Genomic DNA, 22,239 nt, shown 5'->3' with positions numbered 1-22,239 from the left:
AACCTCCTCTCCATTCACACTCCTGCCCGCTCCCTGCGCTCAGCCAATGATCGACGCCTCTCCTCCACTCTTATCACCTCTTCCCACTCCAGAATCCAAGACTTTTCCCGTGCTGCCCCCCTTCACTGGAATGACCTCCCTCGTTCCATCCTCCTCTCTCCTACCCTGTGCTCCCTCAAACGTGCGCTGAAAACCCACCTCTTTCTTAAAGCCTACCAATCATCCACATAACCCTTAATCTCCTCATCTCGCTCTCCCCCCTGCCTCATCTCGCTCCCCCTGTGCCTGTTCTGTTTTCCCTTCCTGGGGATGTAAGCTCACATGAGCAGGGCCCTCTTCCCTCCTGTCTCCCTACCTGTTCTTCTGCTCCATGTCTACTGCGTTAGCCAGCCTGGAGTTTCTGAAGTATTGGTATTTTGTTTATTATTTTGTACAGTTTTAGTCTGTCTGTACTGTGTACGGCGATGCGGAAACCTTGTGGCGCCTAACAAATAAAGGATAATAATATACAATATGTCAAAGAGGGGTGGGTTCCAGGTACAAAGCTGCCGGGACTAGCTCGGTGGTGTACTTCACCTGTTCCAGGTGGCAAGCGAAGTTGCCTCGCGGATGCCTGTTGCACAGCTTGCAAGTCTGAGGATCTGGGTCTGTGTTCGTCTGGCAGGGACACACCCGACCTGGTGGAGCTGACTTGGGCTAGACAAGTGGAAAGGTCCATTGCAGTACTTAGACTTGAAACGGCACAGGTCTCTGGCGGTAGGTGATGACCTTTTTCCTATTCTTTCCTTAGGTGCTCTGTCTAGAGCTATCCCTCCTCTGGGACAGGTGTCTCGGCGAGCCCCTGATGAAATAGTGGCGTTACAAGAAACTCCCTGAATGCAAAACCTAGAAAGCACAATCAAGAGACTAGTCGGGGTATCTTCATCCCTAGAGAACATGTTAGAAATGTCGTCTCCCATTAGATGGCAAAAATGCCAGGCTCATCCCTAGGTCCAGGAGTTAGTAGACTTCGATTCGGACCCCTCCCTTCAGGAGGATGAGGAAATTCAGGAGACCTCAGAATATGAGGACCTGACAGCCTGGGAGGATGATTCCTCTAGTAGACAGTGGGTGATGGACCTTATTTTGGTGGTCCAACACACTCTCAATATTTCTGATGTGGAACCTTGCTTTTTTGGGACCAGTGGTTCAGTTCTTCTCCAGACGCTTGAGTAAGGGGCATAGTAGACAGTTACATCTCAGATGTGTTGGGGATGCATCCACAGCGTGTCCTGTCCACTCGCCTTCCACAAGACCAGGGTAGGAGGGTGGTCCTGCTGGGGCCCATTCAATCCTTAATCTCTTCAGGAGTGATTTGTTCCAGTCCCGAGGGAGCAAAGAGGTGGCTATTCAAATCTTTTTCTTGTCCAAAAAACAGATTTGAACTTTCGCCCCATTCTGAATTCCCTCAATTCACACTTGAAGGTACCCTGCTTCCGGATGGAGTCTGCTCGCTCTGTAATCAACTACATGGAACGGAGCGAGTTTCTTGTATCCTTGGATATAAAGGGCGCATTCCTTCACATACTTATTTTGGAGGGGCACCACAACCTCCTCACGTTTGCTGTGGACGTGTCTCATTGTTAGGGCCCTACCCTTTGCTCTGGCAACAAAGCCAAGGGTATTCACAAAGGTAACGCTGTACCTTGACGATCTCCTAATAAAAGCAAATTTTTCCCTTCTACTTCGGTCTCGCTTGCGTTTAACGGTGGACACGTTGCAATCGCACGGCTGTGTCATCCGTCTTAAAAAAGTCCAGTCTTGTCCCCTATCCAGCGCATGGTTTTCCTGGGTTCCCTGTTAAACACCAGGTGGAATAGGGTGTTTCTGCCCCAGGACAAAATTCTGGCTGTTCAAAACCAGGAGAAGACAGTGTGATCCCTCAGACATGTCTCCATTCTTCAGAGCATGAATAGGGGTGCATGGCATCTTGTTTCGAAGCAGTTCAGTTTGCTTTCTTCCACTCGAGCTTTCCATCTCGAGATCCTTACCAGGTGGTTGAGGGCCAATCTTAATTTGGCAACGCAGTTTTTCCAACTGTCATCAGCGACCCGTCGGTCCCTATTGTGATGGCTGCGGGTGCAGAATCTCCATCAGAGGTGTGTCGGTGTGGGACTGGACCATTGTGACTACAGATGTCTGCCTCCTAGGCTGGGGTGACTCTGAACCTTTGTCTTCAGGGGCTCTGGACCTGGAAGAGAGTAAAGCTGCCTATTATTGTTCTTGAGTTATGGATGGTCTTCAATACTCTGGTTCAAGCACAATCCCTTCTTGGGCATCTGCCCAATTGGGTCCAGTCCAACAACACCATGGCAGAGGTGTATTTAAACTACCAGGGGGGGATCTGGAGTTCCTTAGATATGATGAAGGCCGCCAGGATCATGCGCTGGACGGATCGTCATTTCCCAGCCATCTGAGGCCTTTATCCCGGGGTGAACAATTGATAAGCGGACTACTTGAGTCCCAGGGAATGCTCCCTCCACCTGGAGGTGTTTGCTCAGACTGTAAACAGATGGGGGTCAGCCGAAAGGTCGAAATGATGGCCTTTCAGCTGAACCACAAAAAGATCGGTATTGTACCAGGACCAGGGACTCGCTGGTGGCCCCCTTACCGAGTGCCATGATGGTCCCATGGAATTACCGGCTGGTATAATTCTTCCCACCTATCCCGATGTTGCCTCTGGTGTTTGAAAAAGGCCAAGTTGTAGGGGGAACTAGTAGTTCTGCTGGCTCCCGACTGGTCGAGAACCTCACGTCACAGCATGGTTATAGATTGGCCCTGGATACTCCCTCACCAGGAAGATCTTCCCTGCCAGGATCTGTTTTTCCATCAGCACGGATGGTTTTGACGGCCTGGCTGTTGAGGTCTTGATTCTTCGTAGAAATGGTTTCTTTGAAAAGGTCATCAAGACGATGATTAAAGCCCAGAAAGCAGCATCTTTCGGTAATCACCATATTATGGAAGTCATACATTGGTTGATGTGAAAGACAGTGTTCCTAGCTCTTCTTTCCAGTTGGCTCGTTCTTAGTGTTCCTTCAGGATGGCGTGGACAATGTCCGAAACTGGCATCCCTTAAGGGATAGATCTCTACATTGTCTGTGTTTTATCTTGAGTTATGGGTCGTATTCAATGCTGGCTCTCTGATACCAGAAGTCCACACCTTTCTTTAGGGGGTCCTTTATGTTTAGCCACCCCTTGTCCCGCCGGTAGCGCCGTGGGACCTGAAATAGTTTTTTTTGCAATGCAGCCGATGTCACTATTTGAATCTGATCTTCCATGTCTTTGCTTTCAAAGGCGCTAGTCTGGGTCGAAAAATTCTACGCGCAGCTCATTCTGAGCGTACCCACCCATAAGGAGCAGCTTTGGATTGTCCCCATGGTGAGAAAATAGCATTTTTTACTTACCGTAAAATCCATTTCTCTTGACCCATTTGGTGGACACTGTGCTCCCACTTCTTGTTTTGATGGTTTTGGTTGAATGTTCTTGTTTTTTGTGACTTTGTCCTTTCCTTGAGGCTTTGTTAGTTAATATAGTGATCTATTTCTGTCCAGGGGGCGTAGAGGCCGGACAAGTTTATTAGGTTTAGTGCCATACTCCCCGCACAGCGTCCTCTATACCCCATGACGAGCAGTGTCTCCCAAATGGGTTAAGTAACACTGATTTTACAGTAACTAAGAAAAAACACCTATGAACAAGTCAGACTATTACTTGTCCAGCCAGCTCATTCTTCTCGTGTTTAATATTTCAAGTTTTTAAAATTATATTCTGTATTCTAGTGTTGGCTAACCTGTGACACTCCAGGTGTTTTGTGAAACTACAACTCCCAGCATGCTTTGCCAATATATAGCAGCTTACTGCTGGAAGGGTATGCTGGGACTTATAGTTTCACAACACCTGGAGTGTCACAGGTTAGCCAACAATGGGAGGATGGAGTATTCAGATTTTGTGTAGATTTCAGTGCTTAGCTCCTGCATGAGCGGTTGCATTGTTCCTCAATGAAATAAAAATTATAATAAAAAAATTAACAAAAGTGTAAAATTCCATTTTTAAGCTTCTACGGGCTACTCAGCCCATATAAATGGTATCCGTTACCAGATAATTTGCGCTCTTTAGATAGAGAGGAAGAAAAATGTTCTGGTTTTATTTAGCGTGTGTTGAAAATTAGGTATATTGCGTTTAGACTCCTATCACGTTTGCTTTTTCATGTGCCAGTCTCAATTTTAAAGGCATTGGCAATCTGTTCTTGTGCTAGAATACAGCAGGGGGCAGCAGTGTACCTTGTGAGGTACAGGATGTGGTCCTTATACGAGTAGGAAAATATTTTCTCTAGCCTTGAATATGTAATAATGTGTTTTCCACAAACATGAAAGCAAAAGATTTGGTCCCATTAGCTATGTCTGAATATGCTTTTTCAACTTTCTTACATGTGTTTTTATTTTATTTTGTAGAAAAATCTGTCAACAGTAATATGAGGATTGTGGTTGATTCTGAATCCCGGAAAAGAAATCTTGCAACAAGAGAATCTGGAATACCTCTGAAAAAACCCTGGTTTGATAAGTATGTTGGTTTAAGAACCTGTTTGAAATAGAAAATCTTCTGTTGGCTTTGTGTAATAGAATTGTTTCTCATGCACATGAACAAGCATATTTTATGTATAGGTCCTGCAACTGGGAACACTAAGGAGTTAATAAAAGTAATTCCTCCTCTTAGCTATATATCCAGGCATGACTCCAATTCGAGTATACCACCCTGAACATAGGGCATGTGTTAAGGTGTTGGCATTTGTGTTATACTCTGGAATGCATACAGGTACCGAAGCCAGTATCCGATTTTGTTTAGCTTTGGACAACTCAAGATAATAAAGTTAATTGCAAATGTATTGTGCTGTTAACTTTAATAAACTGTACTCCATGTACATGAAATAGATTTAATGTTAAATATGAACATGCTTCTAGTTTTCAAGTTCATTTTTTTTCTCTCCTAATTTCTTTACAGTAGATATTGATTGTAATATTCCCAAAATAAAGCTCTAGTTACAAAACAATATAAAATTTAATTTGGGTGTGGTTAAAAGACCATTAAACCCAACAGTTTTCAAGGCTACAGTACAAATTGCTGTAAAATGAGATGTAAAAAAATTGAGAACTTAAAACATATAATAAAGAAAACGCAATTCATTGACTTGACGTTGAATAGTGTTTTATGTTCGTTCTAGCTTGTGTTGTACAATGAAGTGCTAATTTAAGAAAAATCTATTTGTTCCTAAGTTGAGCAAATATATCCAGGCATCTATTTTGTGTACAGTATATTGTAATACTTGTACTAAACATGAACATCTATACTGAACACTTGAAATATATGAAATGTACAGAAGTATGACAGTAGAAAAATGTTTCATTAGTGAAATAGCGTCAGGGATTTTAGCATATTGAATGAAATATGTTCATGTATGAAGTGACCGAGAAAGTGTAAAGACAGGGAATGCCTTACATTATCTGTAGGTTATTCCTTGTGTAACTGGATCCTCACAAAAACGTTTGAGCAAATTGCTTATTTTTATGGTAACAGGATCAACTTTACAAAGGTCTCGTGTATTGTTTTTGGCTGCTGTATTAACGGATGTAGTAGTAGTATGTGTAAAATTAAGAAAATGGTACTTACTCTAATGTATAAGTGGAATGACCAGAAATGTGTTTATTTGAATACTGTACTTTCACAGGTCAAATTTTAATAGAATGAGCAATCCTGGCTTTCAGAAAAAGGTTCAGTTTGCAAGTGAAAATACTAAGCTGGAGCTAAGGAGAATTCCTCCAGAGCTGAACAACATCAGTAAACTTAATGAGCATTTCAGTAAATTTGGGACCTTGGTGAATTTGCAGGTATTGTATTTGTGTTAATTGTTTAATTTCAGATTTATATGGTCACCAAAGTCCAAAAAAATTTGTATATTAATTGGCTTTTTTGTCCAAAAATTGTCCTATGTGTGCACGAGGTAGAGAATTTAGACTAAACTTCAGTGGGTTATAGAGACTTATTCTGTATTCTCTGGAGACCAATGTCTAATATTGTCGTCCTGGACATTATAGTAAATTATTAATTTTTTTAAGAGCTTGCTAGTTTAAATCTAAATGTGACTAAATCACCTACTTTCCCAATAATATTTTATGGTGGGAGGGTCCCTCCCTTAGGACTACCATCATTTACTCTATGGGGGTTGTGGCACAAACAGTTGGGGACTTCTTCTGATACACAAAGTGCTGCTCTGCTCTTTGTTAGATGAGATCCGACATAGCAGATCTGAGGCTTTTTTTGCGTCTGATGTGTCTGATAATTTGTGGTACTGCTTGCTTCTCTCCATAGCAGACTACAAAGACCCTGCTAATTATAGTGACTGTGGATTCTGAGGAGGAGACCCAACCAAAGTACTATTGTTGAAAAGGATAGGATTTCATAAAATTGATAATTAAAGTGGTAATCTCTTTTAATGTACATTGGATTTTAGAGATAAATGTGCAAGCACAGCTGGTCAACGACTGGAACAAACGTAACCAATTTGTTGTGCTTGCCTTTTGAGCCACCCTGACTTGACTCTTAAGTGGGAAGTTAAAATACTATAGGCCATATATAGTGCTCCGCTTTTTTTTCAATGTTCCCATTTCAATAGACAGTGTTGTCATCTATCCATCTTGGACATGGCTTGTCCCTCTCTGGCTTACTTTTTGCCTCGCTTGAGATACACATATTACCAATGAATAATCATTGATCATAAGAAAGTACATAATAAAAGAATTTAAAGTGTAACTGTCATGTAGATGTGTAAAAATGAATGAATCTAAATTTAATGCTATACTGAGTGAAAGCTTCATTGCTGTATGACGTTTTTAACACATTCACCAAAACCATGTCTATCCCTCTTTCCTAAATGCTTCAGGCTTTATTTAAATTAGGTGTTATTGCTGCCATGAGTTCCTATGACCGTTAAATCATGTGATCATTCAGAGCCAATGTACTGACAGCAGGCAGCTTGAGCCAGGATGCTGAGCATACTCCTGCCAGTGCATTGGTTATTCATACTCCATTCCATGAATATTCCTATGTACTTTCTTTAGTTTTGTTTTCATGTAAAAAGGGGATATAGAAAAAAATATAAAGCTGTAACATATTGGTTATGTTACCCAGATATTTGTTTAACGTGCATGTGATGGATACTCCAACTATTTATCCTGTTTATTTGTACACCTTATGGAGTAGCTCTGTGGTTAATTAAACTGTACACCCTCTTTTGGCGATACTGCTTTTGACAGTGGGTTTGAAAAGTGTAGGTACTTACACCACTACAGCAGACTGCATATGATTGGGTAACATAATCGCCAAAGTCTTACTTGCAGTAATGTGCAGCCAATCGGACAAGTGATTCCATGTCATTGTAATTTTCTTGTCAGAAATTCTACCGTGTTTCTATACTCTTTACACTGTGGTTACTTAGGAGAGTATCGTGGTTGACAATAACGCTTCTCTTCTTTAAAAGTAGTCTAGATCCATTGGGATCCAGTTGCCAATCAAACGCAGGTGGAACTTTAAACTCAACTTTACTACACACACACATATGGTTGGCATAAATTAATAAACAACTTAATCGTTCAAAAATCAACAATACTATTGCACATACAGAGATATAAATATAGTAAAATCACAATCTATTTAAAAATACTCAATAGAAACTTTAACTTTCATAGCAATCCCTATAACATTCATTTTACATTTCCCAACACATCAGTATTTCTCTAATCTTCATCTAATTTATTCTTGTAGTAAACATGAATATACCATTAAAAAAAACTCTTGACTGGATACAAATATTATTTTTCTTAAAGGATACAAAAAGTTAAATATAAAAAAAAAAAAAATAGATTACAGCGAAGTTCCAACTGGGGTTTGAACTCGGCACCCTTCATACCAGAGACATATATTCTATGCAACTCTCTTGCAGTAAAATCACCTCTCCCACCATTAATAGCAGTCAAAGCCAGCATTGCCAAGGGTGGTTGTATAACTCCTCTAATGTCATGCACAACAGAGCACTTAAAAGCTTATCAGAGACACCCATTTGAAACCTAGTGTCTGATGTCTATGAACTAGTCTCCAAAATTATATATTCGTCTTGACTCTTTAATGAGCTGTATAGTGTATGTGCTATATTAAAAAAAAAAAAAATTACTGTATGGGGCCAAATCATAATTAGTGGTCCACTAGGTAGCAAATATTGCAATACGTATCTACGTGACACATTTTCTTTCTTTCACTTTTTTTTTTTGCACATACATAAAGACATCAAATTTGGTAATCTTAGACCAAAAATCCCAGATCACCTTTTCTGATTGTGGGACTAAAACGGCCAGCAATTTTGATCATTTTAGGAAATCCAGTAATCTCATGGATGTAATCTGCCCCTATGCGGTCATTGGTCCCCAAATGACTTGCCCAATTTGGCCATTAATATGGGAAATAAATTGTACAGAGAACCAAATGCTTGGTTCTTGGCTGAAAGACTATATCTGCCTACATATAGGCTGTATATATATTTTTTTCTACTTCTGTAGGTTGGAACTCTATCTGCTAATTTATGTCATTGTCAATGTGCTATATGCCATAATACATTGGTGCTGGTGGTATTGTAGGCCACTACAGTAATTTAATTTTCTAGTTTTGAATCAAGTTGGGGTGGCCGAGAAAAGCACACGATATTGGTATTATTTCCATTCTTCATACTGCTGTGTTTTTGACAGCTTAATGTATCTTAAAGATATTTGTCTAAATTAACTGTACATCATAGTTTTAACACTTTTAGGGGGGAATTCAATTCCCCCCAGATTAATGCAGCGTTAATCCTACTACCGCTATTACGGTAAATTTAACCCAGCTTTCTGCTCGCAACTCAGGGAGCCGGCATTGAAATTACTGTAATAGTGCGCAGGCCGGATTACATTAACGCGGCCAATTGAATCCCCCCCCCCCCCCCAAATATGAAATTTACCAAATCCATACTAACAATAGTAGTTTGGGGTGTGTGGGTGGGGGAGGAGTTACAAGCTACAAATCCAAATTCAGTTATTCATATCTTGGTTGTTTCAAGAAAATATGTATTACATGCACGTCCTTTTGTGTACCATTTAATATACAGGTTGCTTATGAAGGAGATCCGGAAGGTGCTCTAATTCAATTTGCAGCACATGCAGAAGCGAAGAAAGCAATCTCAAGCACAGAAGCGGTTCTGAATAACCGGTTTATTAAAATGTATTGGCACAGAGAAGGCCCTTCTCAGCAGACACAAGCGCCAACATCTCCAAAGGTATTAATTTGTGACTTATTTTATCTTTATTTATAGTAGTAGATAAAGCATTCCTTACAATACTTGCATAGTGGTTTTACGGCAAAGAAATTTAACCATTTTAATGCTGTGGTGTATGACCCCTAAGCATAAGAAAACAAAGCAGAGCAGCATCCATACTGCAGAATTTAGAAAATAAGTGGTTCATAGGAGAGAATGTAAATATCACTCTCTTGGGATGTCCACTATAATATATACCATTAGACTAAAATAGTAACCAGGCTGGTGTACAGTTCATTCAAGGGACATTGCCCAGATCCTGCTCCAGGGCAAAGAAGATGCACTCTCCACATTCATCCACATTGTGTACTTCTACTATTAAACTGTGATGGACTGAGGAAAAACAAATCACCAATCCCTGTTTTTGTCACAAATAATGTATGCAAATAGATGTCAGTCATACCACATTACTTGTTACCGAAATACCTCACTATGGATAATGTGTTCAAGAGATAGTTTGCTGGATAAAAAAAAAAGTGGTTAGAAGACATTTTGTAATGTTATCTCTGTTTTACTGACTCTTTGTAAGGTTGGGCAGCTGAATATTCAAGCTTCAAATTTGCCGGTTATTAAGCAGTCTGTGAAAGAGCGCCTTGGTCCAGTCCCTTCTAGTAACACTGAGCCAGCTGAGGCCCAAAATACAAACGCAACAACATTACAGGTATTTTACTCATTTGTACCTATGCTTTTCTTCACTCTTTTTGTTTCTTAATGGTTTTAGCTAATTAAGTAAAATAAAAGCGAAGTGCTGTGAGTAGTGTGGTTTAAATTATAACAAACATTTTTAATGTTCTTAATTTTAAAATTAATATGATTAAAGTAAACTATTCACTGCCATCAGTGAATTGCTCAGGTTATTTCATCACTGTTTCTGATGCTTTATTTACAAACAATGCATTTTAGCTGCACCCAGGTACATGAGCTGGAATTGGTAAACGTGGAAGACCATGTGCACTCCATTCTCTATTTTGTAGTTCTCTAAGCAAATACAGACTAAAGGTAGAGATTATACACTCCTATGGTGCACTTGAACAATATAATTGTCTTCCTTTTTCATTCTAGACGGTAACAAAAGTACCAATAAAGGAGAGACTGGGTTTTATCACGAAAAACTCTTCTACAGCCACTGAAAAGGTCAGAAAAACATTTTAGAATTAAATGTTTATAATATGAAAAGAATATTTTTCCATCAGCCGTTTGGAAATAAAGTGACTAGTGGGGAGAAGTTTAACCCTCAGGAAACACTTGAAGAAAAAAAAGGCAGATGGCACCTCACACTGCTTGGTACCTATACCCTCATTTGCCCAAGAGGCAGCATAGATGGCATTTTCAGCTAGTTGCAAGTTGAGCTGTTTCTTGTTTGTTTTTTTTGGGGGGGGGAGGATGTTCTCACTTTTCTCCAGATTGAGCCCTCTTCACACTGTGCACAGTGAGCAGCACTGTTGTAGGGTTTCCAGAACTAGCATATACAAGGAAACGGGGGTAAGCTCACTGGGGTGTACCATCTCCTAGTCAAACTTAAATGTGGGGATGGCAAGAAATTTCTGCTCTCTGTGTGCACCAAATATATTTAAACACACCTAACTTATGAGTGATTTCACGTTAAAACAGTGTAATTGGCAATTTCTTGGCAAGAGATATGTCTACAGCATGAAAGGATTCTACAAATTCTAAATGGCAGCACAGTATTTTATTGCAAAATAAACAATGTAAGTGTTTTGATGTATTTTCTTTTATTTATTGCGGATGTTGTACAATATTCATCATGAAAAGACTGAAAAAGATTGTTTGATGTCAGATTGGAGAAAAACAACTAAAATTCTAGTTTCATTCCAGGAATAGTGGGGCACTTTAACAAAGGATAAATATGTGCATATTTTAAGATGTGCCTTTGCAATATATTTAGAAAATGCAGCTCCCTCTGAGAAACTCTTCCCTTACTTTCAGATTTCAGTTCATTCATACGTGGGCACTTTAGTAGTCTATAATCTAAAGACTATGCTGTTATCCAACAAGTGTACTTTATTTTCAGGTTTTGTCCACCTCTACTGGTCTTACAAAAACAGTTTACAACCCGGAAGCTTTAAAGGCCATTCAAAAATCGGTAATCTATTCTCCTTCAATGGACAACAGCGAAGCACATAAAAAAAAACAGGTGAATATTTTTGTGTTAAAAATATTAAGTCATTTACCTGCATGGGAAGGTAAGGCGCACTTTACATGATTCTCAGCTGGTCGACACGTGGAGGCTACAGCACCCATCGGTTAGAGACTACACTTTTTTCTCCCACCCACACGGAGTCTATTCCCGCATTGACTACCTATTTCTCTCACACAGACATCTCTCCCTTGTTCATTCAACATCTATAGGTCAGGCAACTTGGTCAGATCATGCCCCTATCTCTTTGTCCATACACTTAGCTCAACCAAGGGTTAAAGGTTGTTCATGGAGACTTAACGAGCTCCCTTTACAAGACTCCAACTGTAAAGCACAAATCGAACAAGCCGTTGACGACTACATAGAATTCAATAATACCCCGGAGGTCTCGGCAGTATCAATCTGGGAGGCACATAAGTGTATCCTTCGTGGTAAAATGATCCAACTAGGCTCATTTATGAAAAAACAGAAAGAAGCTTTGAAAGACCAGCTTCTCAAAAAAATTATCGCTTTAGAGGCCAGACACAAAGCTGCTTTGTCCTCCGAAGTACTTGCGGAATTGACCAAAGCCAGGACTGCCTTGAATACACTCCTATATGATAGAATAAAACTAGATTTTCAAAAATGTCGCAATCGATACTTCCAATGGGGTAACAAACCCGGCTCAATGTTAGCAAGGGCCTTGCGGGCTCAGAGGACCAAATCATTCATAGCCATGGTTAAAAATGACAAAGGCATGGAATGCCAACTTACATCAGACATAGCGGTAGCTTTCCACTCCTTCTACTCCCAACTTTACAACATATCGGACAAGACGTTTAGGACAGACTTTCCCAATAGACGTCCCTCGATACTATCTTTCTTACAGGAGATAGCCTTTCCTACTCTCTCAGATGTTGACATAGCCTTGCTGGAACAGCCATTTACCCATGAACTGGCTGAAGCAATAAAATTTACACCTTCAGGTAAAAGCCCAGGCCCTGATGGTTTTTCAATATCTTACTACAAGGCTTTCAAACATAAGCTAGTACCCTTGATGGTGCCAGCCTTCAACACTGTTTCAGAGAGCACCCCTTTCTCCACACAATCCCTAGAAGCCCACATCACAGTAATACCTAAAGATGGCAAGGACCCCTCTCTGTGCCCGAGTTATCGGCCAATTTCCCTACTTAACGTGGACATTAAATTATACGCAAAACTTATAGCTAACCGTTTGAAGCCCATCCTGACGGGAATAGTCCACTCTGACCAAGTGGGATTCATTCCTGGACGTGAAGCAAGAGATAACACAACTAAGATTATCGACCTGGTCCATTCGGCAGTGAGCTCTAATACACCCTCTATGTTGTTATCCACGGATGCCGAAAAGGCCTTTGACCGAATTGACTGGTCATTTCTCGGCTGCATGTTATCCCATATGGGCCTAGGACCAATTGCCCTTCATCGGATTTTAGCTCTCTACCGTACCCCTACGGCTCGTATAAAAATTAACGGGTCTCTCTCGGATCCAGTCTTGATTGGAAATGGCACTAGACAGGGGTGTCCACTCTCACCATTGATTTTTGTACTTTGTATGGAAGCCCTGGCTAGGGCCATTAGAGCCAACCCTGATATTTCAGGAGTGGTAGTGGGTAAAGTGGAATATAAATTAGCACTTTTTGCAGATGATCTCCTAGCTGTGGTTACCAACCCAATCATTTCAATTCCCAATCTGGTTAAAGAATTCCAACAATTTGGTTCTCTATCCAATTTCAAAATCAATTATTCAAAATCGGTGGCTTTGAACTTATCTTTAGCTCCTCGTGTGGTTGAAGGGCTCCAGCAGGCTTTTGCATTCCAGTGGCACTCATCACATATTAAATATCTGGGTATACTTATTTCTAAAGATCTGATGCAACTGTTCGACCTTAACTTTAGTCCTCTCATGGCTAAACTTCGTAAGGATCTGGGAGAGTGGCATAACAAGGCCTTTTCCTGGATAGGTCGTATCAATATTATTAAAATGAACATTCTCCCACGTATCCTTTACCTCCTCCAGACTCTTCCAATTCACATACCAAATAAATGGTTTAATGACCTACAGAAATTGCTGAGAGACTTTGTTTGGAGGGGAAAGAGGCCCCGTTTTAAACATTACATTTTATATCGACGTAAACACATAGGGGGACTCCAACTTCCACACTTCCCCTCATACCATAATGCGGTGATGCTGGGAAGGATCCTGGAGTGGTCAAATGCTAATAGTGAGAAGCAGTGAATCGTTATTGAAGGATCATACCTTCCTTCCTCACCTCTATTTACTCCATGGTTAAGCAAACTACCTATCATCAGACACCCCATAATTGGTCCTACCATTTTAGTATGGTCCAGACTTCGGATCCTTCCACACCTCTCCTCTATTATTTCACCACTGACCCCCTTATTTGATAATCCTCTTTTCCCCCCAGGCGTACAAACTGGCCCCTTTAAGACATGGGTGCGTGCTGGGATTACACGTGTCGGCCAGCTGATAAATTCCACCGGTGTGTCCTCCTTTCTTGAGATCCAGTCCAAATGGGAGCTTCCGGGATTGGAGATTTGGAGATACCTCCAGATCAAGCACTTACTGACCTCGGGATTACCTCGTAATGATATAACTAGAGCCCTCACAGCATTTGAAACATGGTGTCTAGCAGATGGCTGTCTTACCCACCTGCTCTCCAAAATCTACAAACTACTTATAGAAAACCTTTTTAGCTCCTTACCCAAATTCACCACTGCTTGGCAGCAAGATCTGGGAGAGCATGTCCGTGAAGCAGACTGGTTAGCCATTTTTGAGACCACACATGCTTGTTCTGCTAGTGTCTCTATAATAGAAACTAATTACAAGGTTCTAACAAGATGGTATAGGTGCCCAGCCCAACTAGCAAACTTTTGCCAGGGTGTTTCTGACTCCTGTTGGAGATGCCAGAATGCCCGGGGCACTACTATGCATATCTGGTGGGATTGTGAGATACTCAGACCTTTCTGGTCCAAAGTCATGGAGGTCTCTGCTGAAATATTAGGAGATGGTGTTCCTGATAGTCCCGCCTTCTGGCTTCTCAACAAGATCGACGTTCCAATTTCCAGGTTTTAAAAAAACATTTTACGTTATCTGATTTCGGCTGCGAAAGCAGTGATTCCAACCCATTGGAGATCTCCTAACCCCCCAACCATCCGGAAGTGGTTCCAGAGATTGGAGTTTTATAGAGTTATGGATGAGCTTTTACTTTCATCTGCTGATAAAGTTACTGAATATTACTCCATTTGGAGCCCATGGCTCGAATTCCAGGACTCCGATAAATTTAATCATTTAAACAAACCAGTTCTCTCACCTACTCTCCTTGCTAGGACTTGAATTGTTTATTTACATAATCTGTACTAGGAAACATTGCCGCCCCCCCTTACCTATCCCCGTCTCTCTTTTCCTTTTTCTCTTTCTTCTTCTTCTATCATAACATTTATTTGAATGTGTTATTATGACATTTTGTATTAATGAGGTGGTTTTGTTACCCACTTATCTGTTCTTGTGAATCTCTGTTGAAACTGCCTTAAAAACTTCAATAAAGATAAATATTATAAAATAAAAAAAAAATATTAAGTCAAATGATCAGGTGTTTGGTTAATGGTATTAACTTGTGTGTAAAAAAAAATACATTTTATTCTTTCACTGTGCATCGCAGTGCCAAGACGTACACGCTATTGCACAAATTTTAATAGGACCAGTGACGTATATCATTTTGATACAGTAAAAGTGAGAGAGGTATACCTCCTAGATCGTTCACTAAAGGACAAAATTTTGCTAATTGTTTGCCCTTTAATATATCCCATTGTAGAAAAACTCTGCTTTTTCACCTCCCAAAACAAATTTACAGGAAGCGCTAAAACTTCAGCAAGATGTAAGGAAGAAAAAGCAGGAAATATTGGAAAAACACATAGAAACACAGAAGGTAAGAAGTTTACATAGTTTCTGCTATAATATACCTCGAAATTTGTTCATCCATAGTCAAAATTGTAACTTAACTAGGCTCTTTATGAAAAGAGGATTTTTATACTCGCTGTAAAATCTGTTTCCCTTAACCCATTTAAGGACACTACGCTTCAACCCTTTTTGTTTTAACCGTTTTCAATTGTATGTTTGTTTGAATTTGACTTTAGTTCTATTCTTGGGGCTTTATTAGTTTAAATAAACTGATTGCCCTGGTAATTATAATGGCTCCAGGTTAGCAACAAAGTATCTGGTACACCACAATGCCAAGGATGGAAGCAGGTTCAGGATGTCAACTTCCTCTGTGGGAAAATCTTCTGTTGCAAGGTTTATTCCTACATCAGGACCACCGTTGTCAGACTTCAACATCGTGACTGTTGAAGCTAGAATCTTGAGAGCCTAGGGATTGTTGTGATGGAGTTATACAGACAATGTCGAAAGCTAGAAAACCAGTTTCTGCAATAATCTGTCATAGGGTATGGACGTATTATGTGGTGCCAAAACAGGAAATTCCAAACTTCTTCCTTTAGGCTTTCACGTCGTCTATCCTTTTTCCCGGAGAGACTTGACAATGACCTTAAGCTTACTTCCCTTGGGGTTCAGGGTTCAGTTTTGTATGTGCATTTTTACCAGAAGATGGCCCTGATTCTAGATGTTCAGACCTTCCTTATGGTGGTTTGCAAATCCAGTCCCCCAACAGCACCATGGAATTTTAACTTTGTTCTCTTGGTTCTTTAGCTTCCTCAATTTGAACCTTTTGGAGACCATTGAATTAAAGTAGTTGACTTTAAATATTTTCCTTTTAGGTATTTCTTCAACTAGATGGGTTTCAGACTGGGAGGCCCTGTCCTCCAGGTTTCCCCTCTTGATTTTTCATGATGACTGGGTGATCTTGTGCGGATCTGTTCCGACAAAAAGTACTTGTAGGGCATACTTTATTTAGATTAATTTGGTGATTGTTTATTTTGTAATATACTGGAGGAAATACTGTCCCAAGTGTAGTAAGTAGGCTTCCTGTCTTTAGTGACAAACCTAAGATGATGCTTAATCCCTTTAATAACTGGGGTTCTCTGTAGCTTTGTGACCACACACGTTAACATGTTTGCTTTGTGCTGGTTAAACATGAACTTTTGTTAGTGTATGTGTATATGTATGTATATGTATATATGTATATATGTATATATGTATATATGTATATATGTATATATGTATATATATATATGTATATATGTATATATGTATATATGTATATATGTATATATATATATATGTATATATATATATATATATATATATGTATATATGTGTGTATATATATATATATGTGTGTATATATATATATATGTGTGTATATATATATATATTAAAATAAAATGTTCTAAACCCTCCAGTTAGAGCAAACAATTTATTGATTTTAACTATGAAAGCTAAGCTGAATTTCTCAGGCTTAATGTCTTTCTCTTCTGTTGGGCAATCATGTGAATAATGGTGGAATACAGAATTACTACACAGCTTTTTGTTGAAATCACTGATCACTTTTTCAAGCCTTCAAATATTTAAATGCTCTATAAAACCCCTTACCTTTCCTCTACACTTCTCACACTGGTACACCCTTGCTTTTGTTCCAATCCCCACTCTTGAGTCACAATTTCCCCTATTGTCTCCCCTCTGCCCTTTTCCCCCTGGATTGTAAGCTCTCACATGCAGGATTCACTGTACCCTTAATTTTCACATTTGTACTTATTTTGTATGCCTGTTCTATGCTTTGTTTATATATGCTTAGTTTTACTCACGGTTGTCTAGTGCTGAGGTGCACTTTGGTAAGTTACAAACCAATAATAATAATATGGGTAGGCAAGGTATGGGGACTAGTTGTTCTCAACAAGTGGGATAGTACACCATTGATAGTACACCATCACTAGTATCAGCACAGTTGTATTTCAGAAAGCAATTGAGCCATGCAGGCATTTTGAAGACAATACAGTAAGTAATTTGGTTAAATAAACCTTTAAATATTTTTATTTCATTGAGACTGTGGGACTAACATAAATGTATGTTTTGCAGATGCTTATATCAAGACTTGAGAAAAACAAAAATATTAAGTCGGATGACAAAGCAGAAATCTTGAAAACATTGGAAACATTGACTATCAGTATTACTAAATTAAGAGATGAGCTGAAGGCAGTCTCTTCTGCAGGAAATGCTTTGAAGTGTAACCGAAGCAAAGTTCAGGTACTGTTTGTTTTTGCTTTTATTTTGTTATAGTATTTGTGTGAATCTATTTGCATGTCTGTGACAAATTTGCTTTACAGATTAGTGTTTCAAACTGTAAAGCTTACAGCAGGATGGGCAATATTTTTACATTCTTGCTGGGACAACAGTTGTCAGTAATCCGGCAACTGCCAGGCTACAATTCATCATTTGTCAAGTCAACATGTAGCTGGTTTTCCAAAGAAAAGAGGACAACAGTGTCATGAATGGACATGTTTGGATGCAGTCATTACATATTAACATTTTAAAGGAGTGTTCAAATATATCTTCTTTATCTTGTGTGAGTGAAAATAACAGCCACATGTGTGATAAGAACTTTACGGTTTACTGAGGCTGTACACAGTGCCCTGCTTTGCAGGATTTTACATTGATGGACAATGAGGACCAGGACCATTGTTCCGCTGATGAATTTGTGACCCGTGAGGTGGAATTTGTGCACCAAATAAAAGTGCTAAGAAATCCGTTTCAGAGAACAGATACACAATGGGAAAGTGCGGAAGATTGCGAAACCTCTTTTAAATCTACTGATGGACCTCGACGGTTTGTGTTACAAAAGGTAAGTTCAAAACATGAGTTCATTGTACGTTTCATGTCATTGTTTCCATTCGTAGTTATTTGGGCTCTCGCTAATCATTAGCAAAAAAAAACCATCTGAGCCAGCCATTTGTTTGTTAGAACTTTTTTTTCCCCCATTTCTCCATTTGATAATGGGTATGCTGATAACAAAAACCAGGATTAAAAATCAACTGCAAAGTTATATAGCATTGTTGCAGCAATATAAAAATGTTATTGCCACTTTGTTGCTATTTATAAAGAATTAAAGTGGTGTTTCTCAGTGGTCCCTTTGCCCCGGCAGAACACTTTGTAAAATATCTTTTTTTCTCCTTCCATTTCAAGTGGTGTACTGTAACATTTCCTGGGCAAATTACTCATGTCACATCCCTCTGCCAGCTCTGTGTTTGAAGATGCCAGCCCAAGAGAGCTCTTCAGGGCAATCGGGGTCACCGTGCAATATCAAAAAACTTTACTCTGTGTATAAAGATTTGTGTATGCAGGTACATTGTACACATGTACAGTGACCACATGGTAAAAATAAAACTAAAAAGCAGACTTTTGTCCCAGGACACTTAGTGGTGTAAGATACTCATATTTGGTATCCTTATAATCATGAGGTTTGGCAGATTACTTTTTATGAGTCTTACTTAGGGTAATACTATTTGCATAAATGTAACTAAGATGAGGGTCAATGAAACAAAATAGGGTGAAAATTACCCTTTTTTTTTTTTTACGGGCTTTATATAGGGAAAATTGTTACTGTCTACACTATTCTGCTAAAAGGAAATCCTATTAGATATAAAATGCACTAACATTCACATTTGTATACTAAAAGAAAATTAATGCCTGTGAGAGTGGCACATAGCCACAGTGTGGAAAAGAAATCTCTTAAATAAGAAATGTTTTCATAAGACTTAGTAATTCAAAATATAGCATGTCTTTGCTATAAGGTTGAGTACAGTACAGCATCCTGCTCACGGAACAAACTAAAACAAGACCTATTTATGCATATTTTACTGCACAATAATTGTTTGCTGAATTTAACAGACTGGAAAGTAAACAAAAATTGGGTACCCTGTCTGTTGGTACTCAACTCAAACCCACCAAACATTTCTTGTAGTCGGCTAAGAGTCTTCCCATTATTGCTTTAGAAGTTGTTTCCCATTGTATCTTGCAGAACTCTTCTAGCTAAAAATTATTGTGAGGTCTTCTTGCATGCACAGCATATTTTTTAATCTTACCACAGATTTTCAGAAATATGCAACTCTGGGGACTGTGAAGGTCAGTCCAAAACCATAATCTTTTGTTCATGTAATTACTTTATGGCTGAGATAAATCTGGCTTGTTGTCTTGCTCAAATATCCAAGAACTTTCAACTTCAATTTCTTCATGGACTCTGAAAATAGCTTTTAGGATTTGTTATTATTTAGGGGAATTTATTAGTATTTCCACGTGGAGAAGTATTTCCTGTGCCACTGGCTGCCACATAACCACAAAGCATAATAAATCTACCTCAAAGCTTAACAGTTGGCAAGTTCTTTTCTTTAGATGCTTCACCTGATTCACTCTAAAACATGTCCTTTGTTTAATATTTGTTTCATAAATCCACAGTGCTTAATTTAAAATAATAAAAAAAAGATTTTGTAAGTATTATTATGCAGCCCCATCAGAGATTTTAATCCATTTAGATGTCTCTTAAATAACTACCTGCTCCTTTGTCAGTTTTCTTTATTTTCAAGTTGTCAATCGGCTTTAAATGTATATATATTTTTTTATGGATAACAAGTTCTGAAAGCCAAAAAGAAAAAAGTAATATATAATAAGAGAGAGAGAGATATCTGTCATATGAATCAAATTAGTATCTGCTAATAAATACCTGTACTATGTTCTTTAGTGAGAAAAAAGTAAAACAAATCCACTTCTGAAACATTTTATTTGTGGACAGCTAAGAAGTGTCAGATACATTTCCAAGTTTCATAACATTCTGATTGCAATATAAATGTGACTATATCATTTTAAACATCCCAGTCTTGGCTCTGGTTAACTACTCCAAATATAATTTTTATCTTTGTTTCAGGAAAATCTTGACACTTCAGACTCTGATGATGGCAATTTAATAATTTCTTACGATCGGAATTCGGATTTGTTTGCTGAAGAGGATGATGAAAGTTTGGGGAAAAACTTAGTAGTGCAGCATCAGGAATTTGAATACCTTTCTCCAAATGAAAATCGGGCAGTTGAAGCCTACCAGATAATGAATAGTTCCTTACAGGCAGACATGGAAGAGAGAAGATTTGAAACCTTTTCAGTTGTCAAAGATGTTCCTGACATTAGTGAAAAAAGAGATGAATACACTATATTCGGAGAACATGTTGCAAACAGATTACGAAAGGGAAGAAGCAGCCAAGAAGTTTTGGTTGCCCAGCACCACATTAATATGGTTTTATTTAACTTTGAAGTGGGAATGTTTGCCCAACATTATGAACCTCCCATTAGAGATGTCTTACCGCAACCTCACTTTTGGCACCCAAGGCCTTGGCATTTTACTCAAATTCCTACACATGTAGTGGCTAACGCACATGTTTCACCTGTTTTGGTTTCACCTTGATCTGGTTTGTGCACTCTTCAATTTTTTTCTTTGTCTGAAAAGAGATTTTTGTACCAAATTTTTTATTCATAAAGAATATTCTGTAAAATGTAATTGAAAGTTGTCTGCTTTTAAATTGCTGTATTACATATTATTTGTATGTATATGTCCACATCACTATGTTCCACTTTTGGTTACACTATAAAGCTGCTTCATTTAGTTTAGGGATATCCAGCTTTTATGTGACCCCCAGCTCACCAGACAACTTCCATAGAAACTTGTGTAGAATTTTTTTTAAAATTAGTATTCAGAATGGGGGGGGGGGATACAACTGAAGCCCTTTTTTTAAATACTTAGACAGCATTTCTCTGCTCCACCCACATGTCCAATGTTCTTGTCACCTGGACTTTTATTTTCTATCACTTTGTTCTTGATATTTTTTTATTTTTTTTTATTTTTTATAGTTAAAACATTTTGACCAATTTCTTAAGATTGAGCCTTATTTTTGTACCATTCTAATGCTTTGATGTGCAAAAGATAATTGCTGGGGTTTTTTGTTTTTTCTTTGCAACGTGAAAAATTTACCTGTTATACAATTTTTCAGAGCTGTGATATCACACAGTTTGGGCACACCTTTCAAACAACTGCTTTAATGGTTTACACTGTTGGTAAACAATTATGCTAAATTTTGAGCTTTAAAACTTTTTCAGTCATTTGCAAGAAATCGCTACATGTTCAAGTTACGGTTTGGTGAATTTATCAGTACAGAATTGTCATTGAATAATTCCCGTGCCTTATTTACCTACTAACTCACATATTTAACTACCCATTTGAATAAAGTGTATGTGATGATTTGTATTTGAAAGAAAAAAAAGTCTGTATGTTCAATTTTTTATTCCAGTGGTTCTATATAATTTTACATGATAAATCCCCTTTACGTTTTTTTTTTTTTTATTAAAAAAAATGAAGTAGATGTAATTGTTTAGTGATGTTGATAATTCTGTTTATAGAAAGAAGATTTTAGCACATTATTTAAGAGTTCTCTTATTGAGAGGCATTCTACTTTTGTACGAGGTAATATAAACAGATTTTGTTTTTAGAAGTTGAAAAGGTATTATTATTTTTTTGTTGAAAAAAGAACAACATTTTTATCCATTAATATATTCCTTACAATGGTTTTAAAAATGGATAACTTTATTGTTACAACTCCAAATTAGTATAAATGCTGGAACCAA

The 22,239-nt window shown here is 38.6% G+C and overlaps 1 protein-coding gene across 7 annotated transcripts in view; it reads left to right on the top strand.

Moving 5' to 3' along the window:
• The window catches only part of RBM26 (RNA binding motif protein 26), a 114,709-nt gene that overhangs the window by 72,072 nt on the left and 20,398 nt on the right, over positions 1-22,239 (top strand). For 3 of the 7 annotated variants that reach the window (XM_075199877.1, XM_075199875.1, XM_075199878.1), the window contains 10 exons: positions 4,488-4,596; positions 5,759-5,918; positions 9,221-9,388; positions 9,957-10,088; positions 10,490-10,561; positions 11,460-11,582; positions 15,479-15,553; positions 17,656-17,823; positions 18,221-18,418; positions 20,495-21,029. In XM_075199877.1, coding sequence (XP_075055978.1) covers positions 4,488-4,596; positions 5,759-5,918; positions 9,221-9,388; positions 9,957-10,088; positions 10,490-10,561; positions 11,460-11,582; positions 15,479-15,553; positions 17,656-17,823; positions 18,221-18,418; positions 20,495-21,025 — 1,736 coding nt within the window. In that variant the 3' untranslated portion in view covers positions 21,026-21,029. Of the gene's footprint in view, positions 1-4,487; positions 4,597-5,758; positions 5,919-9,220; positions 9,389-9,956; positions 10,089-10,489; positions 10,562-11,459; positions 11,583-15,478; positions 15,554-17,655; positions 17,824-18,220; positions 18,419-19,594; positions 19,699-20,494; positions 21,030-22,239 lie in introns of those variants that run through there. The other 4 variants (XM_075199880.1, XM_075199881.1, XR_012688663.1 and 1 more) reach the window with 3 other exon arrangements.

This window comes from Mixophyes fleayi, chromosome 2 (genome assembly GCF_038048845.1).
Source record: "Mixophyes fleayi isolate aMixFle1 chromosome 2, aMixFle1.hap1, whole genome shotgun sequence".
NCBI classification, from domain to species: domain Eukaryota; kingdom Metazoa; phylum Chordata; class Amphibia; order Anura; family Limnodynastidae; genus Mixophyes; species Mixophyes fleayi.
Note: the sequence above shows the minus strand (reverse complement) of the source record. Positions and strands in the feature narration are given on the sequence as shown.